This window comes from Mobula hypostoma, chromosome 22 (genome assembly GCF_963921235.1).
Source record: "Mobula hypostoma chromosome 22, sMobHyp1.1, whole genome shotgun sequence".
Lineage (NCBI taxonomy): Eukaryota > Metazoa > Chordata > Chondrichthyes > Myliobatiformes > Myliobatidae > Mobula > Mobula hypostoma.
The window spans coordinates 56551613-56572381 of record NC_086118.1 but is presented as its reverse complement, the minus strand read 5'-3'; the positions used below and the strand labels follow the sequence as shown (position 1 = coordinate 56572381).

Below are 20769 nucleotides of genomic sequence, written 5' to 3'. Positions count from 1 at the left end.
AAGGTTACACAAGCTAAAAGCCTGTGATACGTCAAGAGTTATAAGTAATTGTCCAATAATTAGTGTCACCCTGGAATGCTTCATTTGCATCCTTATCTTGACTCTGTATGTCAAATGGCTCTGGCCCACTGCTGTGCAAAGGCGAGCTATGCTCTCAAGGACCTTTCTCATCTGGGTTAACTGCACACTGTCTGTAAACTATCCATGTCTGGACATTACCTTAACCCTTGCCTTGCCACAACTTCCACCCCTGAAATGTTGACTGTTCATTTGCGTCAGTAGATGCTGCCTGACCTGCTGTGTTCCTACACCATTTTGTGTGTTTTTTCTGATTTCCAGCATCTGCAGTCTCTCTTGTAACTGGGTTTCCACCACTAATCTTTTTATTCAGAATATAGTTAAATTAAAATTTTTTGAGATATAAATTCATGTCTCCAGATCATTAGTTCAGGTCTCTGGATTCCAAATAGAATTTTAATCACAAGAATTTCACACCATTTGAATGTTTGACAATAACCAAGTTAAAAGTGAAAGCAAAGCAAAAAATTAGGCAGTGCAGATGTTCACTCAATTGCATGGTAGTGTAGCAGTTAACATAATGCTTTGAAGTGCCAGTGAATGGAAAAAGGAAATCCAGGTTCAATTCCCACCGCTTTCTGCAAGGAGTTCCCCTATTCTTCCTCCTGCATTCCAAAGATGTACAGGTTAAAGTCAGTAAGTTGCTACTAATTGTGTCTTACTATGTTGTCGCTGGAAGCCTGGTGACAGTTGCAGGCTGCCCCCAGCACAGTCTCGAACTGCGTTGGTCTTTGACACAAACGACACAATTCACTATATGTTCTGGTGTACATGTGACAAATAAAGCTAAACTTTCATCTTGATTTTAAACGACTGCCCCAGAGGACAAGCATACCCAGGCTCCTCCCATAATCCACCAACCACACTGAAACACAGATCAAATCCTGCAAAATGTTCTCAGGGAGATGCTCCAGAGGCACTTCATCTGTTGTCTCAATTTCTTCATCCACAGTGATCAGGTCCAGGATGACAACGGGTGGAACTGGCTTGCTGTTGCGAGTTAGGAGGTTTCTGAACTCTGATTCCAAAGACTCTTTGCCTTTTTCAAAGAGGAATTTCTGTGAAAAACAATCCAGAGTTATTATTCTTCGAAGAAACAAAGCAGCTCTGGCACTGAGCTCAAGGGCCAAAGGGAATGTTTCAGAGGGACTGAGACTATTGGAGCCATCAGATCCCTGCTAGCTCTCTGCATGCTCTATCCCATTCCCACTGACTCCTCTGTTATTTTATTGCACATAGGAGTTGGGATGTTACGCTAAGCTTGCTGAGGCTGAATTAGGAGTATTGTGTGCAGTTCTGGTCACCTACCTACAGGAAAGACATAAATAAGATTGAAAGAGCACAGAGAAAGTTTACAAGGACTTGAGGACCTGAGTTATAGGGAAAGGTTGAATAGGCTAGGAGTTTATTCTCTGGTGCATAGGAGAATGAGGGGGGACTGGACACAAAATGAGTTTAGATAGGGTAAATGCCAAAGGTCATTGGTGAATCAAAGGGTGAAAGGCAGATCTCTTACCCTCTGATCACAAGAAGTCAGAAAAATAAATGACATTTTGCAGCTGATCGCTTCTTACACTTACCACCCGGTTCAGCTCGGGGCTGTCTGGGTTGTTGTCCTTACACTTACCACCCGGTTCAGCTCGGGGCTGTCTGGGTTGTTGTCCTGGAAGAACTCCACAGCTTTCCGAATCCTTGCCATGCAGTTCAGGTACTCCTCCAGCCTTCCAGCAGGACTGTCCAACAGCAGGAGAGGATACCACAGATCAGTAACTCGGAACACAGAAACTGCCCGCTTTAGAAGGTCACAGGGCCATAACCCACAGCAGCGGAATTAGGCCATTCAGCCCATCAGCCCGCTCCGCCATTCATTATCCCCCTCAATTCCATTCTCCTGCCTTCTCATAACCTTTGATCTTGCATCTTTGGAAACAGCTCTATTTCTATCTTTAATATCTCTGTTTTTCTCTTTCAGGGTTCCTTTGAAGACCCTGACCTGGAGTTATACGCTGACTTCAGTTCTTTCGAGAATGGGACCCCTCTCAGGGTTTCACAACTGGCCGTTATTCGATATGCCAAGGATACGGTCTAAGAGATCAGCTCTCCTTTGGAGTTCCAAGATCTCGTGGCTCTGGAGACTGGCGGACCGAAGGTCGGTGTCCCAGCAGGAAATCAGTGTGTCATGGGAGACGGAAGATCTCGGGCTGTGTGCCCAGAGACCCGAGATCTTTGGGCACAGAGCTTGGAAAAAGCGATGCAACAGACTTTTAACATCGTAAATCAGCGAGTTGTTTTTTATGTCTCCCCTCTCACTGGGAAACAGAGACACCTCTTTCTCCCTTATTAGGGAGAGGGAGAGAGAGCCTGTGGTATGTCTATTACTGGGTGAATGACTAGCCTTTGGGGTACAGCAGGTCTGTGTCTGCTGATGCTTTGCTGCATGCTTGAGTGCTCAGTGGTGGGTGCATATGTTTTTTTTGCTGGTGGGGGGGATCATTGCTTTGCTGCTGCTTACACATGGGAGGGGGGAGTTGGGGGGGGCTTTGGGGTTCTAACATTTTACTGTCATTCATTCTTTGGGGGGGTACTCCTCTGTTTTTGTGGATGGTTGCAAAGAAACAGCACTTCAGAATGTATATTGTATACATTTCTGACATTAAATATACCTTTGAAACATGTACATTAACCCTTTCATTCCTCTCAAAATGAATGCCAACATTGCTTTTGCTTTCCTTACCACTGACTGAACCTGCAAGTTAACCTATCCGATTTTTTGAATTTTCTCCATTTAGAAAATACTCTATGCCTTTATTCCTTTGACCAAATAAATGCATGACCATACACCTCCTAACACGATATTCCATCAGATCAGAATGGGCAAAGAAGTGACAGATCGAATACGGTGTAGGGAAGTGTATAGTCTTTGGTAGAAGGAACAAATGCATAGACTATTTTCCACATGGGGAAAAGAATTCATAAATCAGAGGTGTAAAGGGACTTGGGAATGAATCCTCGTGCAGGGCTCTGTCAAGGATAACACTGCAAATTGAGTTGGTAGTAAGGAAGGCAAGTGCAATGTTAACATCCATTTCAAGAGGATTAGAATATAAAAGCAAGGATGCAATGCTGAGGGTTTAAAAAGGTATTGGCCACACTACACTTGGAATATTGTGAACCATTTTGGGAACACTTATCTCAGAACGAGTGTGCTGGCATTGGAGAGGATCCAGAGGAAGTTTTTAAAAAAATCCCAGGAATGAAGGGATTTATGTGTAAGGCATGTTTGAAGGCTCTGGGCAGCATCAGAATAGACGGACATCCCTTTAGATAAAGAGGAATTTCTTTAGCCAGAGAGCATCAGTGGAATTCATTGCCACAAACGGTGAGCAGACTCAATGAGCTTATGAGTTCTGGTGGGAGGAATGAACATGAAATAATTGAAGTCAACTGTAAGTGCTCATGTTGTCATTTGGCATGGGACACAGATTTCCAAAACAATAAAATGAAGGGCAAGCCAGCTTCTGCAGATCTCAAGGTCATACCTTTAGCTTTCCATGCTCTCTCTCCTGGACTTTTGCTTCCCAAGCATCTTTGCCTTTCTTCTTTAAGATAATTCTCAAAACTTACCTTGTTGACCAAGCTTTTGTCTGTCTATCTTACCTGTTCCTCCTTTAGTTCAGAATGAAATGCACATCTGTGACGTGCCTTGATATACTTGTTTAAAGGTGCTAATGGTCTCCACTGATGTAAGGGATCGCAGTCTCATGACCGTGATAGTTCTTGGCAAATTTTTCTACAGAAGTGGTTTGCCATTGCCTTCTTCTAGGCAGTGTCTTTACAAGACATTATCAATACCCTTCAGAGCTTCTCTGCCAGGTGTCAGGAGTCACATAACCTGGACTTGTGATCTGCACCGGCTGCTCATACAACCATTCACCACCTGCTCTCATGGCTTCAGGTGACCCTGATCGGGGGGCTAAGCAGGTGCTACACCTTGCCCAAGGGTGACCTGCAAGCGGAAGGAAGGAGCACCTACACCTCCACTGAGCACAGCGTACAATGATGATGAATTGCCCCCACTTTCTACTAGCACAGAATGAACACTCCCTTTCAAGTCTCACTCACCCTTCCTTGATGATCTTTTCAGTGTCCTTTGCTACATGGTAATAGCTAATCACGTGGTCCAGGCAAGACAGCGTTTTGTCCACATTATCCTGCAGACGCTGCAGATTTTCCGTCTGCTTGTGGACCGGAATGATGGAATTCTCCAGTTGCATCAGTCGACTTTCAAAGGATGAAAGGATGGAAACCTAGGACAATAGATGCAGCAATCAGGTGTTGATGTAATGCCATGGTTCTCATGTTCCTGTCCGAAAGCCCACAACCACTCCATGATGTTTACTACAATTTCCAGAATTAGTAATCCTCCCTTTGAGCAGAGTGGCAGTCAGAGAAACAGGACAGAGTACAAACAGATTCGGAGATGTGCTTTCTAGTCGTGGGTCAATGGTTAACACTAACCTCCTAGTTAAAAGGTCTCTCTGAAGTCTCAGACTGTGACCTATTTATCACACATATTAAAACATACAGAGAAATGCACCATTTACGTGAACAACCAACACAACCCAAAGATGCACTGGGGCAACGCACAAGTGTTCCCACACATTCCCACACCAACATAGCATGTCCGTAATGTTCTGTGTAACGCTACAAGTAAAAACAGCAACAAAAACAATGAAACATGCCCCTTTCCTCCCTCCCACCCACTCTCTCTCACTCACACACACACACAGGCCCTGCTTCCTGACCCCTGGAGAAGAAAGTAGCCAAAGACTCATGATTGACAAGGACAAAAGTTCCACCTCATTTTAAATCTCCTGCAGTGGCGCAGTCGTGTCCGCTGCAGTTTTCACGTTCTTCCTCTCCATGGCTCAGTGGCCAAACATCCACGATGCTATGTCCAGCCTAACTGGTCAAAATACTCACTGCAAACCCAAGTCAAATAAATTCCTTACCATGTTTTTTGTCAGTTGATCACTTTTTTCCAAGCTCTCTCTTATAAATGACAAAGTTTCTTGTTCCTATTAAACAAAGTTGGAAACATGGGTTTAATGACCAAGACACTTCAATGCTTTGTGTTCAGAAAAAAACGTAAAGCCACCAGTTTTCAGTAACAGCACAGTGAGTGCTCGCTTTAGGAGATAACACAGAACCACATTTCAGCCTAACACAGCTTCACCAAACCGGGGCGGGTGGCAGTGTAGTGGTTAGCACGCTGCTTTACAGCACCAGTGACCAATGATTGGGGTTCACCTCCCGCTGCTGTCTGTACGTTCTCCAGCTTCCCCCCACATTCAGAGCAGAGCGGATTTGGGTTAGTGGAGCTGTGAACAAGCTACTTCAGCGCCAGGAGTGTGGCGACAGGAGCTGCCCAGCACAATCCTCACTGATTTGACACAAATGCCACATTTCACTGTCTGTTTCAATGTACGTGTGACAAATAAAGCTAAGCTCCTAATTTTTAAATGTTTTGGCCATCTACACTAATCCCATTTGCCTGCATTAAGTCAGTATTGTTCTGTGCCTTGCCTATTCAAGTGGCTGAATCAGCTCCTATGGCAGACAGTTTTAAAAAAAAAACTTTCCTATCAAATTCCTTTTCAAACTCTTTCCTCTCACCTGAAATCTATTGGAAACTAACAGAAAAGACTACAGAACATGACCACACATACACAAAATGGTGGGAAGAACTCAGCAGATCAGGCAGCAACTACGGAGAGGAATAAACAGTCAACATTTTGGGCCAAAACCTTTCATCCGGCGAGGTAGTGTTTGTGGGGAAGTTCAGGGCAATCAATCAGCTTCAATACCCCACTCAATGATTGACTGTTATTAACCTGCTAGAAAGAGCTGGACACATCCAGACCGATTCTGAAATAGGCCCAAATCAAAGTTCTATGTAAATTTATTATTAAAATACATATACAGTATTGTGCAAAAGTCTTAGACACCCTAACTATATATGTGCCTAAGATTACTGCACCATACTGTATGTTACCATATGTACTACACTAAGTTTCATTTTCTTTCAGGCATTCGCAGTAGATACAAAGAAATGCAATAGAATCAATGAAAAACTACATTGACGGACAACCAATGTACACAAGAAAATAAACTTTGCAAATACATACAAAAACAACAAATAACAATAATAAGCAATAAATATTAAGAACACAAGTTGTAGAGTCCTTGAGAGCAACCCACTGATTGTGTTGAGGTGACTGAAGTTATCCACACTGGTTCTGGAACCTGATGGTTGAGGGGTGATAACTGTTCCTGAACCTGGTGGTGTGGGACCTGATGATTGAGGGGTGATAACTGTTCCAAACCTGGTGGTGTGGGACCTGATGGTTAGAAACATAGAAAATAGGTGCAGGAGTAGGCCATTCGGCCCTTCGAGCCTGCACCGCCATTTATTATGATCATGGCTGATCATCCAACTCAGAACCCTGTACCAGCCTTCCCCCCATACCCCCTGATCCCTTTAGCCACAAGGGCCATATCTAACTCCCTCTTAAATATAGCCAATGAACTGGCCTCCACTGTTTCCTGTGGCAGAGAATTCCACAGATTCACCACTCTCTGTGTGAAGAAGTTTTTCCTCATCTCGGTCCTAAAAGGCTTCCCCTTTATCCTCAAACTGTGACCCCTCGTTCTGGACTTCCCCAACATCGGGAACAATCTTCCTGCATCTAGCCTGTCCAATCCCTTTAGGATTTTATACGTTTCAATAAGATCCCCCCTCAATCTTCTAAATTCCAACGAGTATAAGCCTAGTCGATCCAGTCTTTCATCATATGAAAGTCCTGCCATCCCAGGATTCAACCTGGTGAACCTTCTTTGTATTCCCTCTATGGCAAGAATGTCTTTCCTCGGATTAGGGGACCAAAACTGCACACAATACTCCAGGTGTGGTCTCACCAAGGCCTGTACAACTACAGTAGTACCTCCCTGCTCCTGCACTCAAATCCTCTTGCTATAAATGCCAGCATACCATTTGCCTTTTTCACCGCCTGCTGTACCTGCATGCCCACTTTCAATGACTGGTGTATAATGACACCCAGGTCTCGTTGCACCTCCCCTTTTCCTAATCGTCCACCATTCAGATAATAATCTGTTTTTCTGTTTTTGCCACCAAAGTGGATAACCTCACATTTATCCACATTAAATTGCATCTACCATGAATTTGCCCACTCACCTAACCCATCCAAGTCACCCTGCAACCTCTTAGCATCCTCCTCACAGCTAACACTGCCGCCCAGCTTCGTGTCATCCGCAAACTTGGAGATGCTGCATTTAATTCCCTCGTCTAAGTCATTAATATATATTGTAAATATATGTGGAATTCTTCATTAATATGGAGAGTGACATAGTTAATTCAGAAACAAAGGTTCTGAACTTAAAGAGGGGTAACTTTGAAGGTATGAGACATGAATTAGCTAAGATAGACTGGCAAATGACACTTAAAGGATTGACGGTAGATATGCAATGGCAAGCATTTATAGGTTGCATGGATGAACTACAACAATTGTTCATCCCAGTTTGGCAAAAGAATAAATCAAGGAAGGTAGTGCACCCGTGGCTGACAAGAGAAATTAGGGATAGTATCAATTCCAAAGAAGTAGCATACAAATTAGCCAGAGAAAGTGGCTCACCTGAGGACTGGGAGAAATTCAGAGTTCAGCAGAGGAGGACAAAGGGATTAATTAGGAAGGGGAAAAAAGATTATGAGAGAAAACTGGCAGAGAACATAAAAACGGACTGTAAAAGCTTTTATAGATATGTAAAAAGGAAAAGACTGGTAAAGACAAATGTAGGTCCCCTGCAGACAGAAACAGGTGAATTGATTATGGGGAGCAAGGGCATGGCAGACCAATTGAATAATTACTTTGGTTCTGTCTTCACTAAGGAGGACATAAATAATCTTCCAGAAATAGTAAGGGACAGAGGGTCCAGTGAGATGGAGGAACTGAGTGAAATACATGTTAGTAGGGAAGTGGTGTTAGGTAAATTGAAGGGATTGAAGGCAGATAAATCCCCAGGGCCAGATGGTCTGCATCCTAGAGTGCTTAAGGAAGTAGCCCAAGAAATAGTGGATGCATTAGTGATAATTTTTCAAAACTCGTTAGATTCTGGACTAGTTCCTGAGGATTGGAGGGTGGTTAATGTAACCCCAATTTTTAAAAAAGGAGGGAGAGAGAAACCGGGGAATTATAGACCGGTTAGCCTAACATCGGTGGTGGGGAAACTGCTGGAGTCAGTTATCAAGGATGTGATAACAGCACATTTGGAAAGCGGAGAAATGATCGGACAAAGTCAGCATGGATTTGTGAAAGGAAAATCATGTCTGACGAATCTCATAGAATTTTTTGAGGATGTAACTATTAGAGTGGATAGGGGAGAACCAGTGGATGTGGTATATTTGGATTTTCAAAAGGCTTTTGACAAGGTCCCACACAGGAGATTAGTGTGCAAACTTAAAGCACACGGTATTGGGGGTAAGGTATTGGTGTGGGTGGAGAATTGGTTAGCAGACAGGAAGCAAAGAGTGGGAATAAACGGGACCTTTTCAGAATGGCAGGCGGTGACTAGTGGGGTACCGCAAGGCTCAGTGCTGGGACCCCAGTTGTTTACAATATATATTAATGACTTGGATGAGGGAATTAAATGCAGCATCTCCAAGTTTGCGGATGACACGAAGCTGGGCGGCAGTGTTAGCAGTGAGGAGGATGCTAAGAGGATGCAGGGTGACTTGGATAGGTTGGGTGAGTGGGTAAACTCATGGCAGATGCAATTTAATGTGGATAAATGTGAAGTTATCCACTTTGGTGGCAAAAATAGGAAAACAGATTATTATCTGAATGGTGGCCGATTAGGAAAAGAGGAGGTGCAACGAGACCTGGGTGTCATTATACACCAGTCATTGAAAGTGGGCATGCAGGTACAGCAGGCGGTGAAAAAGGCGAATGGTATGCTGGCATTTATAGCGAGAGGATTCGAGTACAGGAGCAGGGAGGTACTACTGCAGTTGTACAAGGCCTTGGTGAGACCACACCTGGAGTATTGTGTGCAGTTTTGGTCCCCTAATCTGAGGAAAGACATCTTTGCCATAGAGGGAGTACAAAGAAGGTTCACCAGATTGATTCCTGGGATGGTAGGACTTTCATATGAAGAAAGACTGGATGAACTGGGCTTGTACTCGTTGGAATTTAGAAGATTGAGGGGGGATCTGATTGAAACGTATAAGATCCTAAAAGGATTGGACAGGCTCGATGCAGGAAGATTGTTCCCGATGTTGGGGAAGTCCAGAACGAGGGGTCACAGTTTGAGGATAGAGGGGAAGCCTTTTAGGACCGAGATTAGGAAAAACTTCTTCACACAGAGAGTGGTGAATCTGTGGAATTCTCTGCCACAGCAAACTGTTGAGGCCAGTTCATTGGCTATGTTTAAGAGGGAGTTAGATATGGCCCTTGTGGCTACAGGGGTCAGGGGGTATGGAGGGAAGGCTGGGGCGGGGTTCTGAGTTGGATGATCAGCCATGATCATAATAAATGGTGGTGCAGGCTCGAAGGGCCGAATGGCCTACTCCTGTACCTATTTTCTGTGTTTCTATGTAAACAACTGGGGTCCCAGCACTGAGCCTTGCGGTACCCCACTAGTCACTGCCTGCCATTCTGAATAGGTCCCATTTATTCCCACTCTTTGCTTCCTGTCTGCCAACCAAATCTCTATCCACATCAATACCTTACCCCCAATACCGTGTGCTTTAAGTTTGAACACTAATCTCCTGTGTGGGACCTTGTCAAAAGCCTTTTGAAAATCCAAATATACCACATCCACTGGTTCTCCCCTATCCACTCTACTAGTTACATCCTCAAAAATTCTATGAGATTCGTCAGACATGATTTTCCTTTCACAAATCCATGTTGACTACGTCCAATGATTTCACCACTTTCCAAATGTGCTGTTATCACATCTTTGATATCTGACTCTAGCATTTTCCCCACCACCGATGTCAGGCTAACCGGTCTATAATTCCCCAGTTTCTCTCTCCCTCCTTTTTTAAGAAGTGGGGTTACATTAGTCACCCTTCAATCCTCAGGAACTAGTCCAGAATCTAAAAAGTTTTGAAAAATTATCACTAATGCATCCACTATTTCTTGGGCTACTTCCTTAAGCACTCTGGGATGCAGATCATCTGGCCCTGGGGATTAATCTGCCTTTAATACCTTCAATTTACCTAACACCACTTCCCTACTAACATGTATTTCCCTCAGTTCCTCCATCTCACTAGACCCTCTGTCCCTTACTATTTCTGGAAGATTATTTATGTCCTCCTTAGTGAAGACAGGAGCAAAGTAGTTATTCAATTGGTCTGCCATGTCCTTGCTCCCCATAATCAATTCACCTGTTTCTGTCTGTAGGGGACCTACATTTGTCTTAACCAATCTTTTTCTTTTCACATATCTATAAAAGCTTTTACAGTCAGTTTTTATGTTCCCTGCCAGTTTTCTCTCATAATCTTTTTTCCCGTTCCTAATTAACTCTTTGTCCTCCTCTGCTGGACTCTGAATTTCTCCCAGTCCTCAGGTGTGCCACTTTTTCTGGCTAATTTGTATGTTTCTTCTTTGGAATTGATACTATCCCTAATTTCCCTCGTCAGCCACGGGTGCACTAGCTTCCTTGATTTATTCTTTTGCCAAACTGGGATGAACAATCGTTGTAGTTCATCCATGCGATCTTTAAATGCTTGCCATTACATATCCACCGTCAACACTTTAAGTATCATTTGCCAGTCTATCTTAGCTAATTCACGTCTCATACCTTCAAAGTTACCCTTCTTTAAGTTCAGAACCTTTGTTTCTGAATTAACTATGTCACTCTCCATCTTAATAAAGAATTCCACCATATTATGGTCACTCTTACCCCAGGGGCCTCTCACGACAAGATTGCTAATTAACCCTTCCTCATTGCTCAATACCCAGTCTAGAATAGCCTGCTCTCTAGTTGGTTCCTCGACATGTTGGTTCAAAAAACCAGCCCGCATACATTCCAAGAAATCCTCTTCCTCAGCACCCTTACCAATTTGGTTAACCCAATCTATATGTAGATTGAAGTCACCCATTATAACTGCTGTTCCTTTATTGCACACATTTCTAATTTCCTGTTTAATGCCATCCCCAACCTCACTACTACTATTAGGTGGCCTGTACACAACTCCAACCAGTGTTTTCTGCCCCTTAGTGTTATGCAGCTCTACCCATATCGATTCCACATCCTCCCGGCTAATGTCCTTCCTTTCTATTGCGTTAATCTCCTCTCTAACCAGCAATGCTACCCCACCTCCTTTTCTTTCATGTCTATCCCTCCTGAATATTGAATATCCCTGAATGTTGAGCTCCCATCCTTGGTCACCCTGGAGCCATGTCTCTGTGATCCCAACTATATCATATTCATTAATAACAATCAGTACTTTTAATTCATCCATCTTGTTACAAATGCTCCTTGCATTGACCCACAAAGCCTTCAGGCTTGCTTTTACAACACTCTTAGCCCTTATACAATTATGTTGAAAAGTGGCCCTTTTTGATTTTTGCCCTGGATTTGTCGGCCTGCCACTTTTACTTTTCACCTTACTACTTTTTGCTTCTACCCTCATTTTACACCCCTCTGTCCCTCTGCACTTGTTCCCATCCCCCTGTTGTGAACCAACCTCCTCTCTCCTAGTCTCTTTAATTTGATTCCCACCCCTCAGCCATTCTAGTTTAAAGTCACCCCAGTAGCCCTCGCAAATCTCCCCGCCAGGATATTGGTCCCCCCTAGGATTCAAGTGTAACCCGTCCTTTTTGTACAGGTCACACATGTGCCAAAAGAGGTCCCAATGATCCAAAAACTTGAATCCCTGCCCCCTGCTCCAATCCCTCAGCCACGCATTTATCCTCCACCTCATTCCATTCCTACTCTCACTGTCGCGTGGCACAGGCAGTAATCCCGAGATTACTACCTTTGCAGTCCTTTTTCTCAACTCCCTTCCTAACTCCCTATATTCTCCTTTCAGGACTTCTTCCCTTTTCCTACCTATGTCATTGGTACCTGTATGTACCACAACCTCTGGCTCCTCACCCTCCCACTTCATGATATCTTGGACGCGATCAGAAATATCCCCGACCCTGGCACCAGGGAGGCAAACTACCATCCGGTCTCCTGACTGCATCCACAGAATTGCCTATCTGACCCCCTTACTATCGAGTCCCCTATTACTACTGCCCTCCTTTTCCTTTCCCTACCCTTCTGAGCTACATGGCCGGACTCTGTGCCGGAGGCACGGCCATTGTCACTTTAGGGGTAATAACTGTTCCTGAACCTGGTGGTGTGGGACCTGATGGTTGAGGGGTAATAACTGTTCCTGAACCTGGTGGTGTGGGACCTGATGGTTGAGGGGTGATAACTGTTCCTGAACCTGGTGGTGGGGGACCTGATGGTTGAGGGGTGATAACTGTTCCTGAACCTGGTGGTGTGGGACCTGATGGTTGAGGGGTGATAACTGTTCCTGAACCTGGTGGTGTGGGACCTGATGGTTGAGGGGTGATAACTGTTCCTGAACCTGGTGGTGTGGGACCTGATGGTTGAGGGGTGATAACTGTTCCTGAACCTGGTGGTGTGAGACCTGATGATTGAGGGGTGATAACTGTTCCTGAACCTGGTGGTGAGGGGCCTAAGGCTCCTGTACCTCCTAGAAATACCACTTTAGCCAGTTACAAGTGCACACTAGAATATGTGGAGTTTGTGGTTTTGGAATTGCAGGTTTTCCTTATTCACATTTGCCTGCACTTAGCAGTTTACCCTTGTGAACCAAACAACAAATTCACAATATGGATTGGCAAGATGTGAGACAAGTAATTGTTACTTCAACCCAGCAAATAGGAAACATTTCCTAAATAGAAAAACAATGCAGTGGCAAAAACGAGTCAGGAGGGAAAAGATTTGACCTGTCCAACTGACAGGCAGACCCAAGCAAACTGGAACTGATAAGATGCAGTTAGAATGCTCTCCACGTGACAGATACCGTGGAGAGCATTCTAACTGGCTGCATCACCATCTGGTATGGGGGGGAGGGGGCTGCGTAGGATTGAAATAAGCTGCAGGGAGTTGTAAACTCAGTCAGCTCCATCATGGGCACTAGCCTCCATTGTATCCAGGATATCTCCAAGAAGCAATGACTCAAAAAGGCAGCATCCATCACAAGGACCGCCATCAACCAGGACATGCCCTTCTCTCATTACTACAATCAGGAAGGAGGTACAGAAGCCTGAAGACACACACTCAACAATTCAGGAACAGCTTCTTCCCCTCTGCCATCGATTCCTGAATGGACAATGAACCCAGGAACACCACCTCACTACTTTATTTTTACTTTAGCACCACTTATTTAACTATTTACTATCTACATATAATAACTAATTCACAGGATTTTTTCTTTATTATTACGCATTGCATTGTACTACTGCCACAAAAACAACACATTTCATGATGTGTGTCAGTAATATTAAACCCGATTCTGATTCATAATTGTCACAAGTAAAGGTCTCACCCAAAAATATTGCATGTCCATTTCCCTCCAGAGATGCTGCCGAACCCACCGGGTCCTGCATCATCTTGTGTTGCCCAAGATAGAGTGGATTATCGGGATCTCTCTTCCATCCATGAGGTATTTATCAGGAGTGCCTTTAGCATCGTCAATGATCCCTCCCATCCTTCCAATAATCTCTTTGACCCCCACCTCCCCAGCATCAGCTACCATAGCATTAGGACAAGAATCAATAGAATGGGAAACAGCTTCTTCCCCCAGCCCATAAGACTACTGAACTCCCTGCCATCACCAGGTCTCAACATGTATGACACGCCAGTAGCACTAGACTGTTTACTTTTCAAACTTGTGTCATACATGCACCTTATTACACTAGTAAGTTATATGTACTGTGTTGGCACCTTGGTCTGGAGGAACCTCGTTTCATTTGGTGATATACATTTATTTTTTTAAGCAATGCTGCACAGAACAGGCCCTTCCAGCCCTTTGAACTAAGCCACCCGGCAATCCCCAAGACACTGAGTAACATTTACAATGACCAATTAACCTACCCAGTGGGAGGAAACCAGAGCACCTGGGGAAAACCCATGCATTCCACAGGGCGGACCTACAGAGCATCCTCACAGAATGGTACCGGAATTGAACTCTGAATTCCAGAACGGCCTGAGCTGTAACAGCATCGCGCTAACCGCTACGCATTTGTACGTCTGAATGACGGTAAACTGAACCTGAACTTGCTTGCATGGCATTCAGTGGGGATTTTCCATACGCAGGCACACCAAGGTAGTACAAAATGAAAGCAAGACGAGCAATGAAAGCAAGAAAGACCTACATTAGTTCCCTGTTTTCGCTTTCAGAAGGTGTTTTCACTGTTACAAAAAAAAATCAGCGCACGATAAAAGGCAGCGTGCGCCCCGAGCAGCCGCTCTCCCCTGGATTCGGAACAGCATTCTAGCCAGCATCGCTTTAACACGAGCCTGTGAGCAGCCATTTGCAAGATGAGTTCTATGGTATCGGAAAAGCCTAAAAGAACTCGTAAGGGTGTTACACTTAGCGTAAAACTAGACATAATTAAGCGTTTCAATCGTGGTGAATGAAGCAAGCACAATGTGAGTTTGGCTTGTGGAAGCTGACGAAGATGATGTTGAAGAGGTTTTAGCATCCCATGACCAAGAACTGATAGATGAAGAGCTGATGCAATTGGAAGAAGAAAGGATAACAATCGAAACCGAATGCAGTAGCGAACTGAACGTGAAGCAACTGCGTGAGATTTTCGCTGCAATGATAAAGTACGACTTCAATTTTGAAAGGGTATATAGGTTTAGGGGATATTTGCAAGATGGTTTTAGTCTTTACAAAGAATTGTATGATAGAAAAATGCGCGAGGCTCAGCAGTCAAGCAAGCCTTCCACATCAGCCACAGCAGACAACAAACCTCGACCTTCGACATTGAGGCGGGCAGTCATAGGAGAAGATGAGCTGCCTGCTCTAATGGAAACAGATGATGAGATGACACCCCAGTGTCCCACCACCCCAACACCCAGGCCGCTGACAGATACCGATTCGCGGAGAATGCAGTGGTAGCCGGGAGGCACACAGCACATCTTTAAGAGAAAAGCCAAAATAAACATGCTAATTAATTAGGTGCCGCCCGACATGTAATTGTCGGCCCAGATCAGTGCCGCTTTCCGATTGCGTTGTCTCTGATCTGGGCCGTGTCGGGCGGCACCTAATTAATTAGCATGTTTATTTCGGTTTTTCTGTTAAAGATGTGCTGTGTACCTCCCGGCTACCACTGCACCCCTGCATGCTTTGCGGATCGGTATCGGTCGCCTGGAGTGTGGGGGCCACTGCACCACCCCAACCTGCGACGACTCAGTCTAACACACCATCATCAGTGTGCTCGCTGTCTTCCCAATTCCCATAAGTGATACTACACTGTACATACAAACCCCATTTCCAGAAAAGTTGGGATATTTTCCAAAATGCAATAAAAACAAAAATCTGTGATATGTTAATTCACGTGAACCTTTATTTAACTGACACAAGTACAAAAAAAAGATTTTCAATAGTTTTACTGACCAACTTAATTTTTTTTTGTAAATATACACAAATTTAGAATTTGATGGCTGCAACACACTCAACAAAAGTTGGGACAGAGTTAAAATAAGATTGAAAAGTGCACAGAATATTCAAGTAACACCGGTTTGGAAGACTCCACATTAAGTAGGCTAATTGGTAGCAGGTGAGGTATCATCGCTGGGTATAAAAGTAGCGTCCATCAAAGACTCAGTCTTTGCAAGCAAGGATGGGTCGTGGCTCACCCCTTTGTGCCAAAATTCGTGAGAGAATTGTTCGTCAGTTCAAAAGGAACATTTCTCAACGCAAGATTGCAGAGAATTTAGGTCTTTCAACATCTACAGTACATAATATTGTGAAAAGAGTCAGAGAATTCAGAGACATCTCAGTGCGTAAAGCGCAAGGTCAGAAACCACTGTTGAATGCGCTTGATCTTCAAGCCCTCAGGCGGCACTGCCTAAGAAACCGTCATGCTACTGTGACAATTATAGCCACCTGGGCTCGGGAGTACTTCGGAAAACCATTGGCACTCAACACAGTCTGTCGCTGCATCCAGAAACGCAACTTGAAACTGTATTACGCAAGGAGGAGGCCATACATCAACTCTATGCAGAAACGCCAGTAAGTTCTCTGGGCCCGAACTCATCTCAGATGGACCGAAAGACTGTGGAACCGTGTGCTGTGGTCAGACGAGTCCACATTTCAACTAGTTTTCTGAAAAAACGGGCGTCAAGTTCTCCGTGCCAAATATGAAAACGACTATCCAGATTGTTATCAGCGAAAGGTGCAAAAGCCAGCATCTGTGATGGTATGGGGGTGCATCAGTGCCCACGGCATGGGTGAGTTGCAAGTATGTGAAGGTACCATTGACTCTGAGGCGTATATTAGGATTTTAGAGAGACATATGTTGCCATCAAGGCGATGTCTCTTCCCAGGACGTCCATGCTTATTTCAGCAGGACGATGCCAGACCACATTCTGCATGGGCTACAACAGCGTGGCTTTGTAGACACAGAGTGCGTGTGCTTGACTGGCCTGCTGCCAGTCCAGATCTATCTCCTATTGAAAACGTATGGCGCATCACAAAGAGGAGAATCAGACAATGGAGGCCACGGACTGTTGAGCAGCTGAAGTCTTATATCAAGCAAGAATGGACAAAATTTCCAATTGCAAATCTACTACAACAAGTATCCTCAGTTCCAAAATGATTAAAAGTGTTATTAAAAGGAAAGGTGATGTAACACAATGGTAAACATGCCTCTGTCCTAACTTTTGTTGAGTGTGTCTCAGCCATCAAATTCCAAATTTGTGTATGTTTATGAAATACAATTTAGTTGGTCAGTAAAACTATTGAAAATCTTTTCTTTGTACTTTTGTCAGTTAAATAAAGGATCACGTGAATTAACATATCACAGATTTTTGTTTTTATTGCATTTTGGAAAATATCCCAACTTTTCTGGAAATGGGGTTTGTACATTATTTCTACTTTATACAGGCTGTGTATTTTTACGTGTTATTTGGTATGATTTGGCAGCTTCATAGCTTAAAGGTTACTGGAGAGCGCTTGCGCGTGTTTTTGCCAACAGCACTTGCGTGAGATTTTCACTACGGAAAACAGTTCAGTAATGATTGTGGAAAAGTATTTCTACTTTATATAGGTTGTGTATTTATCATATCATTCCTGCTTTTACTATATGTTACTGTTATTTTAGGTTTTACGTGTTATTTGGCATGATTTGGTAGGTTATTTTTGGGTCTGTGAACGCTCACAAAATTTTCCCATATAAATAAATGGTAATTGCTTCTTCACTTTACGACATTTCGGCTTACTAACCGTTTCATAGGAACGTTCTACCTTCAGGTGGCGGGGGAACCTGTATGTGAATCTCTGGGGTAATGCCTTCTACAAGCGCTATTTGGAGTCAAGTGTTCCGATCAGTGAGATGAGATTGGAGGTGTGGGTTGTAGAGGCACCCCGCTCTTTGGAAAAGACACACAAAGTTAGGTTAGTGACAGAGCCTGCTCTTCTCAAGAAAGATCTGTTTATGTGCACCATGCCTTGATCAAAACAACTTTCACAGGACTTTTGAAGAAGAATTGTAGAGATGCATCAAGCTGGAAAAGGATACAAAAGCATTTCTAAAGTCCCAAGTGTTCTTCAGTCCACTATAAAAGAAATTATCTCCAAATGGAAGAAATTCAGTACTGTTGCTACTCTCCCTAGGAGTGGGTGTCCTGCAACAATCACACCAAGAGCACATATGCAATGCTGAAGGAGGTGAAAAAGAGCCCAAGGTTAACAGCAAGAGACCTGCAGAAATCTCTAGAACTTGCTAAAGTCTCCGTTCATGTGTCCTCTATAAGAAAAGCAGTGAACAAAAATGGTGTTCATGGAAGAGCACCATGGAGGAAACCACCACTCTCCAAAAACAAAACACACTGCTGCACGTCTCAAGTTTGTAAAGACCACCTGAATGTTCCACAATGCTTCTGGGACAATATTCTATGGGCAGGTGAGACAAAAGTAGAACTTTTTGTCAGAAATGCACAATGCGATGTTTGGAGGAAAAGGCGCACTGCACACCAACACCAAAATGTTATCCCAACTGTGAAGCATGATGGAAGGGCATCGTGGTTTGGAGCTGCTTTGCTGCCACAGGGCCTGGACAACTTGCAATTATTGAGGGAACAGAAAATTCAAAATTGTACCAAGACATTTTACAGGAGAATATCAGGGTAGCAGTCCGTCACCTGAAGCTTAATAGGAGTTGGATGATGCAAGAAGACAACAATCCGATACACAAGAGTAAATCAACAACAGAATGATTTAAAAAGAAGAAAATTTGTGTTTTGAAATGGCCAAGTCAGAATCCCAGATCTTAACCCAATTGAGATGCTGTGGCATGACCTGAAGAGGGCTGTTCATGCAAGGTATCCTAGAAATGTTGATGAACTGAAACAGTTTTGCATGGAGGAATGGTCTAAAATTTCTCCTTGCCTATGTGCAAGTCTGATCAACAGTTACCGGAAACGTTTGGTTGAAGTTACTGCTGTACAAGGGGGTCACACCAGTTACTGAAAGCACAGGTTCACATTTTTTCCAACAAATACATATAACAATGGATCATTTTTCTCAATAAATAAAGTATAACAATTTTTTGTGTTGTTTATTTAATTGGGTTCTCTTTATCTAGCTTTAAGACATGTGACGATTTGATCACATTTTAGGTCATATTGATGCAGAAATAGAGATAATTCTACAGCGTTCACAAGCTTCCTAGCACCACTGTATATAAACAGCACAAAAATTAGTTTATTCCCAGGTAAGGAGGAGAGGGACAGGGGACTAGGGTTGGGGAGAGGTGGACAGGGGAACAAGGGATGGGGAGGAGATACAGAGTAAGTGCGCTGCAGACAGACAACATGGGACACGGGGTAGATTGGGATATAAATAGCATAAGGCATCTATTTCAGAGTCCAATAAGAGTGGGATAGAAGCTAATTGTGAGGCTGGTGTTGGTTAATTGCAATGTCAGGATCAGGTTCATTATTACATAGATGACATGAAATTTCCTTTTTGCCGCAGCAGTACACTGTAAAGTAGAAAAATTACTATAAGTTACAAAATAACTAGAGCAACAAAGTGGTGCATCTCAGCTATGTGATTATCAAGGAAACCCCACCTCAGTGAGTCAATTAGACCAAGGGAGAAGGGATCAGGCAAGAAAGGATGGGGAGGGATTGGGCATCCTCTTTGACATTCTACCATCAGGCCAGAGGCTCCGATGCATAAAAACGAGAACAGTAAGGATGGGAAACAGTTTCTTCCCTCGGGCCATTAGGCTTCTGAACTCCCTGCCACATCCCATTTGAAGTGTCACTGTTTTGTACCTTACAATAATTCAATTTATGCACTTTAGCTTGTCATTTATGTGCAATTCATCTGTAGATTTTATCCTTACTTTCCTAAATTACTGTGTGTTATATGTTACTGCTGGGCTTTACATCCTGGTTCGGAGAAAGGTTGTTTCAGTTGACAGTATACATGTATAGAGTTAAATCACAAAAACTTGATTTGACAAGCCGCAGGGAGGAAGGGGGATGGGGACGAGTAACAGAAAGAGTGCAGAGAAATTACAAAACAAATATATGTAAAAATTATATATCTCAGCCTGCGTGGTTATCAAGTAGTGAGTTAAATGTACGGGCGGTGGGGGCGGGGGGAGTGGAATAGGACACGCGAAGCGTGGACAAGCGACACCAACACCCAACCCCAACCTGTACCATTTAAGACCCCCCTTTTTAAGAGAGCGTATAGCAACCTTCCTTGGGCACCGGACCCCAACCCAAGGGCCCATGCCCCTCCGCCCAGCCTCCCTCTCCCGACCCGACCGCCAGCCGCCGGCCTCCGCCCCACCTGCCGCAGCTTCTCCTCGATATCCCGCTTCCGGGCCGACGAGTCCTCGGTGGGGATCATGGTGGCGGCCCTTCCTCCCCACTCTCGCAGTACTAGCCCCGCCGGACACACCCCGCCCGCCTCCCCTTGTTGTCATCCACTTCCGCCCGGGCACATCCGTTACGTCACGGTTCACGGGAGGCCGGGCCTGTTTCCAAGGCAACGGAGCACCCGGCGCTGTGGAGTTTCGCTTTTATTTCCTAATGTTTATACATTCAGGGTTTATTTTACACGTTAATTTTTTTGACACGAGAAACATATATTTGAGGAAATGAAACTGCCAGCCATCAACTTTAAGGAGAGCAATTATGACCTATTTGGAATTAATAGCATAATTCCAGTTCCCTTCCCCACGTCCTTCCTAGCCTGGTAACTCAGCTTTATCTCAAGTGCTAGTCACTTTGCTACTGGTTGTGGATTCAATAGCTGCCTAACAACTACCCATGTCACTAGCTAATAATCTGCATCTATGTAGAACCTTTCCTGTATGCCTGTACCCCAATAAAGGTGCA

At 44.1% G+C, this 20769-nt stretch overlaps 1 protein-coding gene across 9 annotated transcripts in view; it reads right to left on the bottom strand.

The window, feature by feature from the left end:
* The window catches only part of exoc7 (exocyst complex component 7), a 47959-nt gene extending 27588 nt beyond the window's left edge, over nucleotides 1–20371 (bottom strand). For all 9 annotated transcript variants that reach the window (XM_063030668.1, XM_063030669.1, XM_063030670.1 and 6 more), the window contains exons 1-5: nucleotides 20219–20371; nucleotides 5091–5156; nucleotides 4201–4385; nucleotides 1706–1811; nucleotides 914–1136 (exon numbers count right to left, since the gene is read on the bottom strand). In XM_063030668.1, coding sequence (XP_062886738.1) covers nucleotides 914–1136; nucleotides 1706–1811; nucleotides 4201–4385; nucleotides 5091–5156; nucleotides 20219–20278 — 640 coding nt within the window. In that variant the 5' untranslated portion in view covers nucleotides 20279–20371. The remainder of the gene's footprint in view (nucleotides 1–913; nucleotides 1137–1705; nucleotides 1812–4200; nucleotides 4386–5090; nucleotides 5157–20218) is intronic.
* Between the last annotated feature and the right edge of the window lie 398 nt (nucleotides 20372–20769).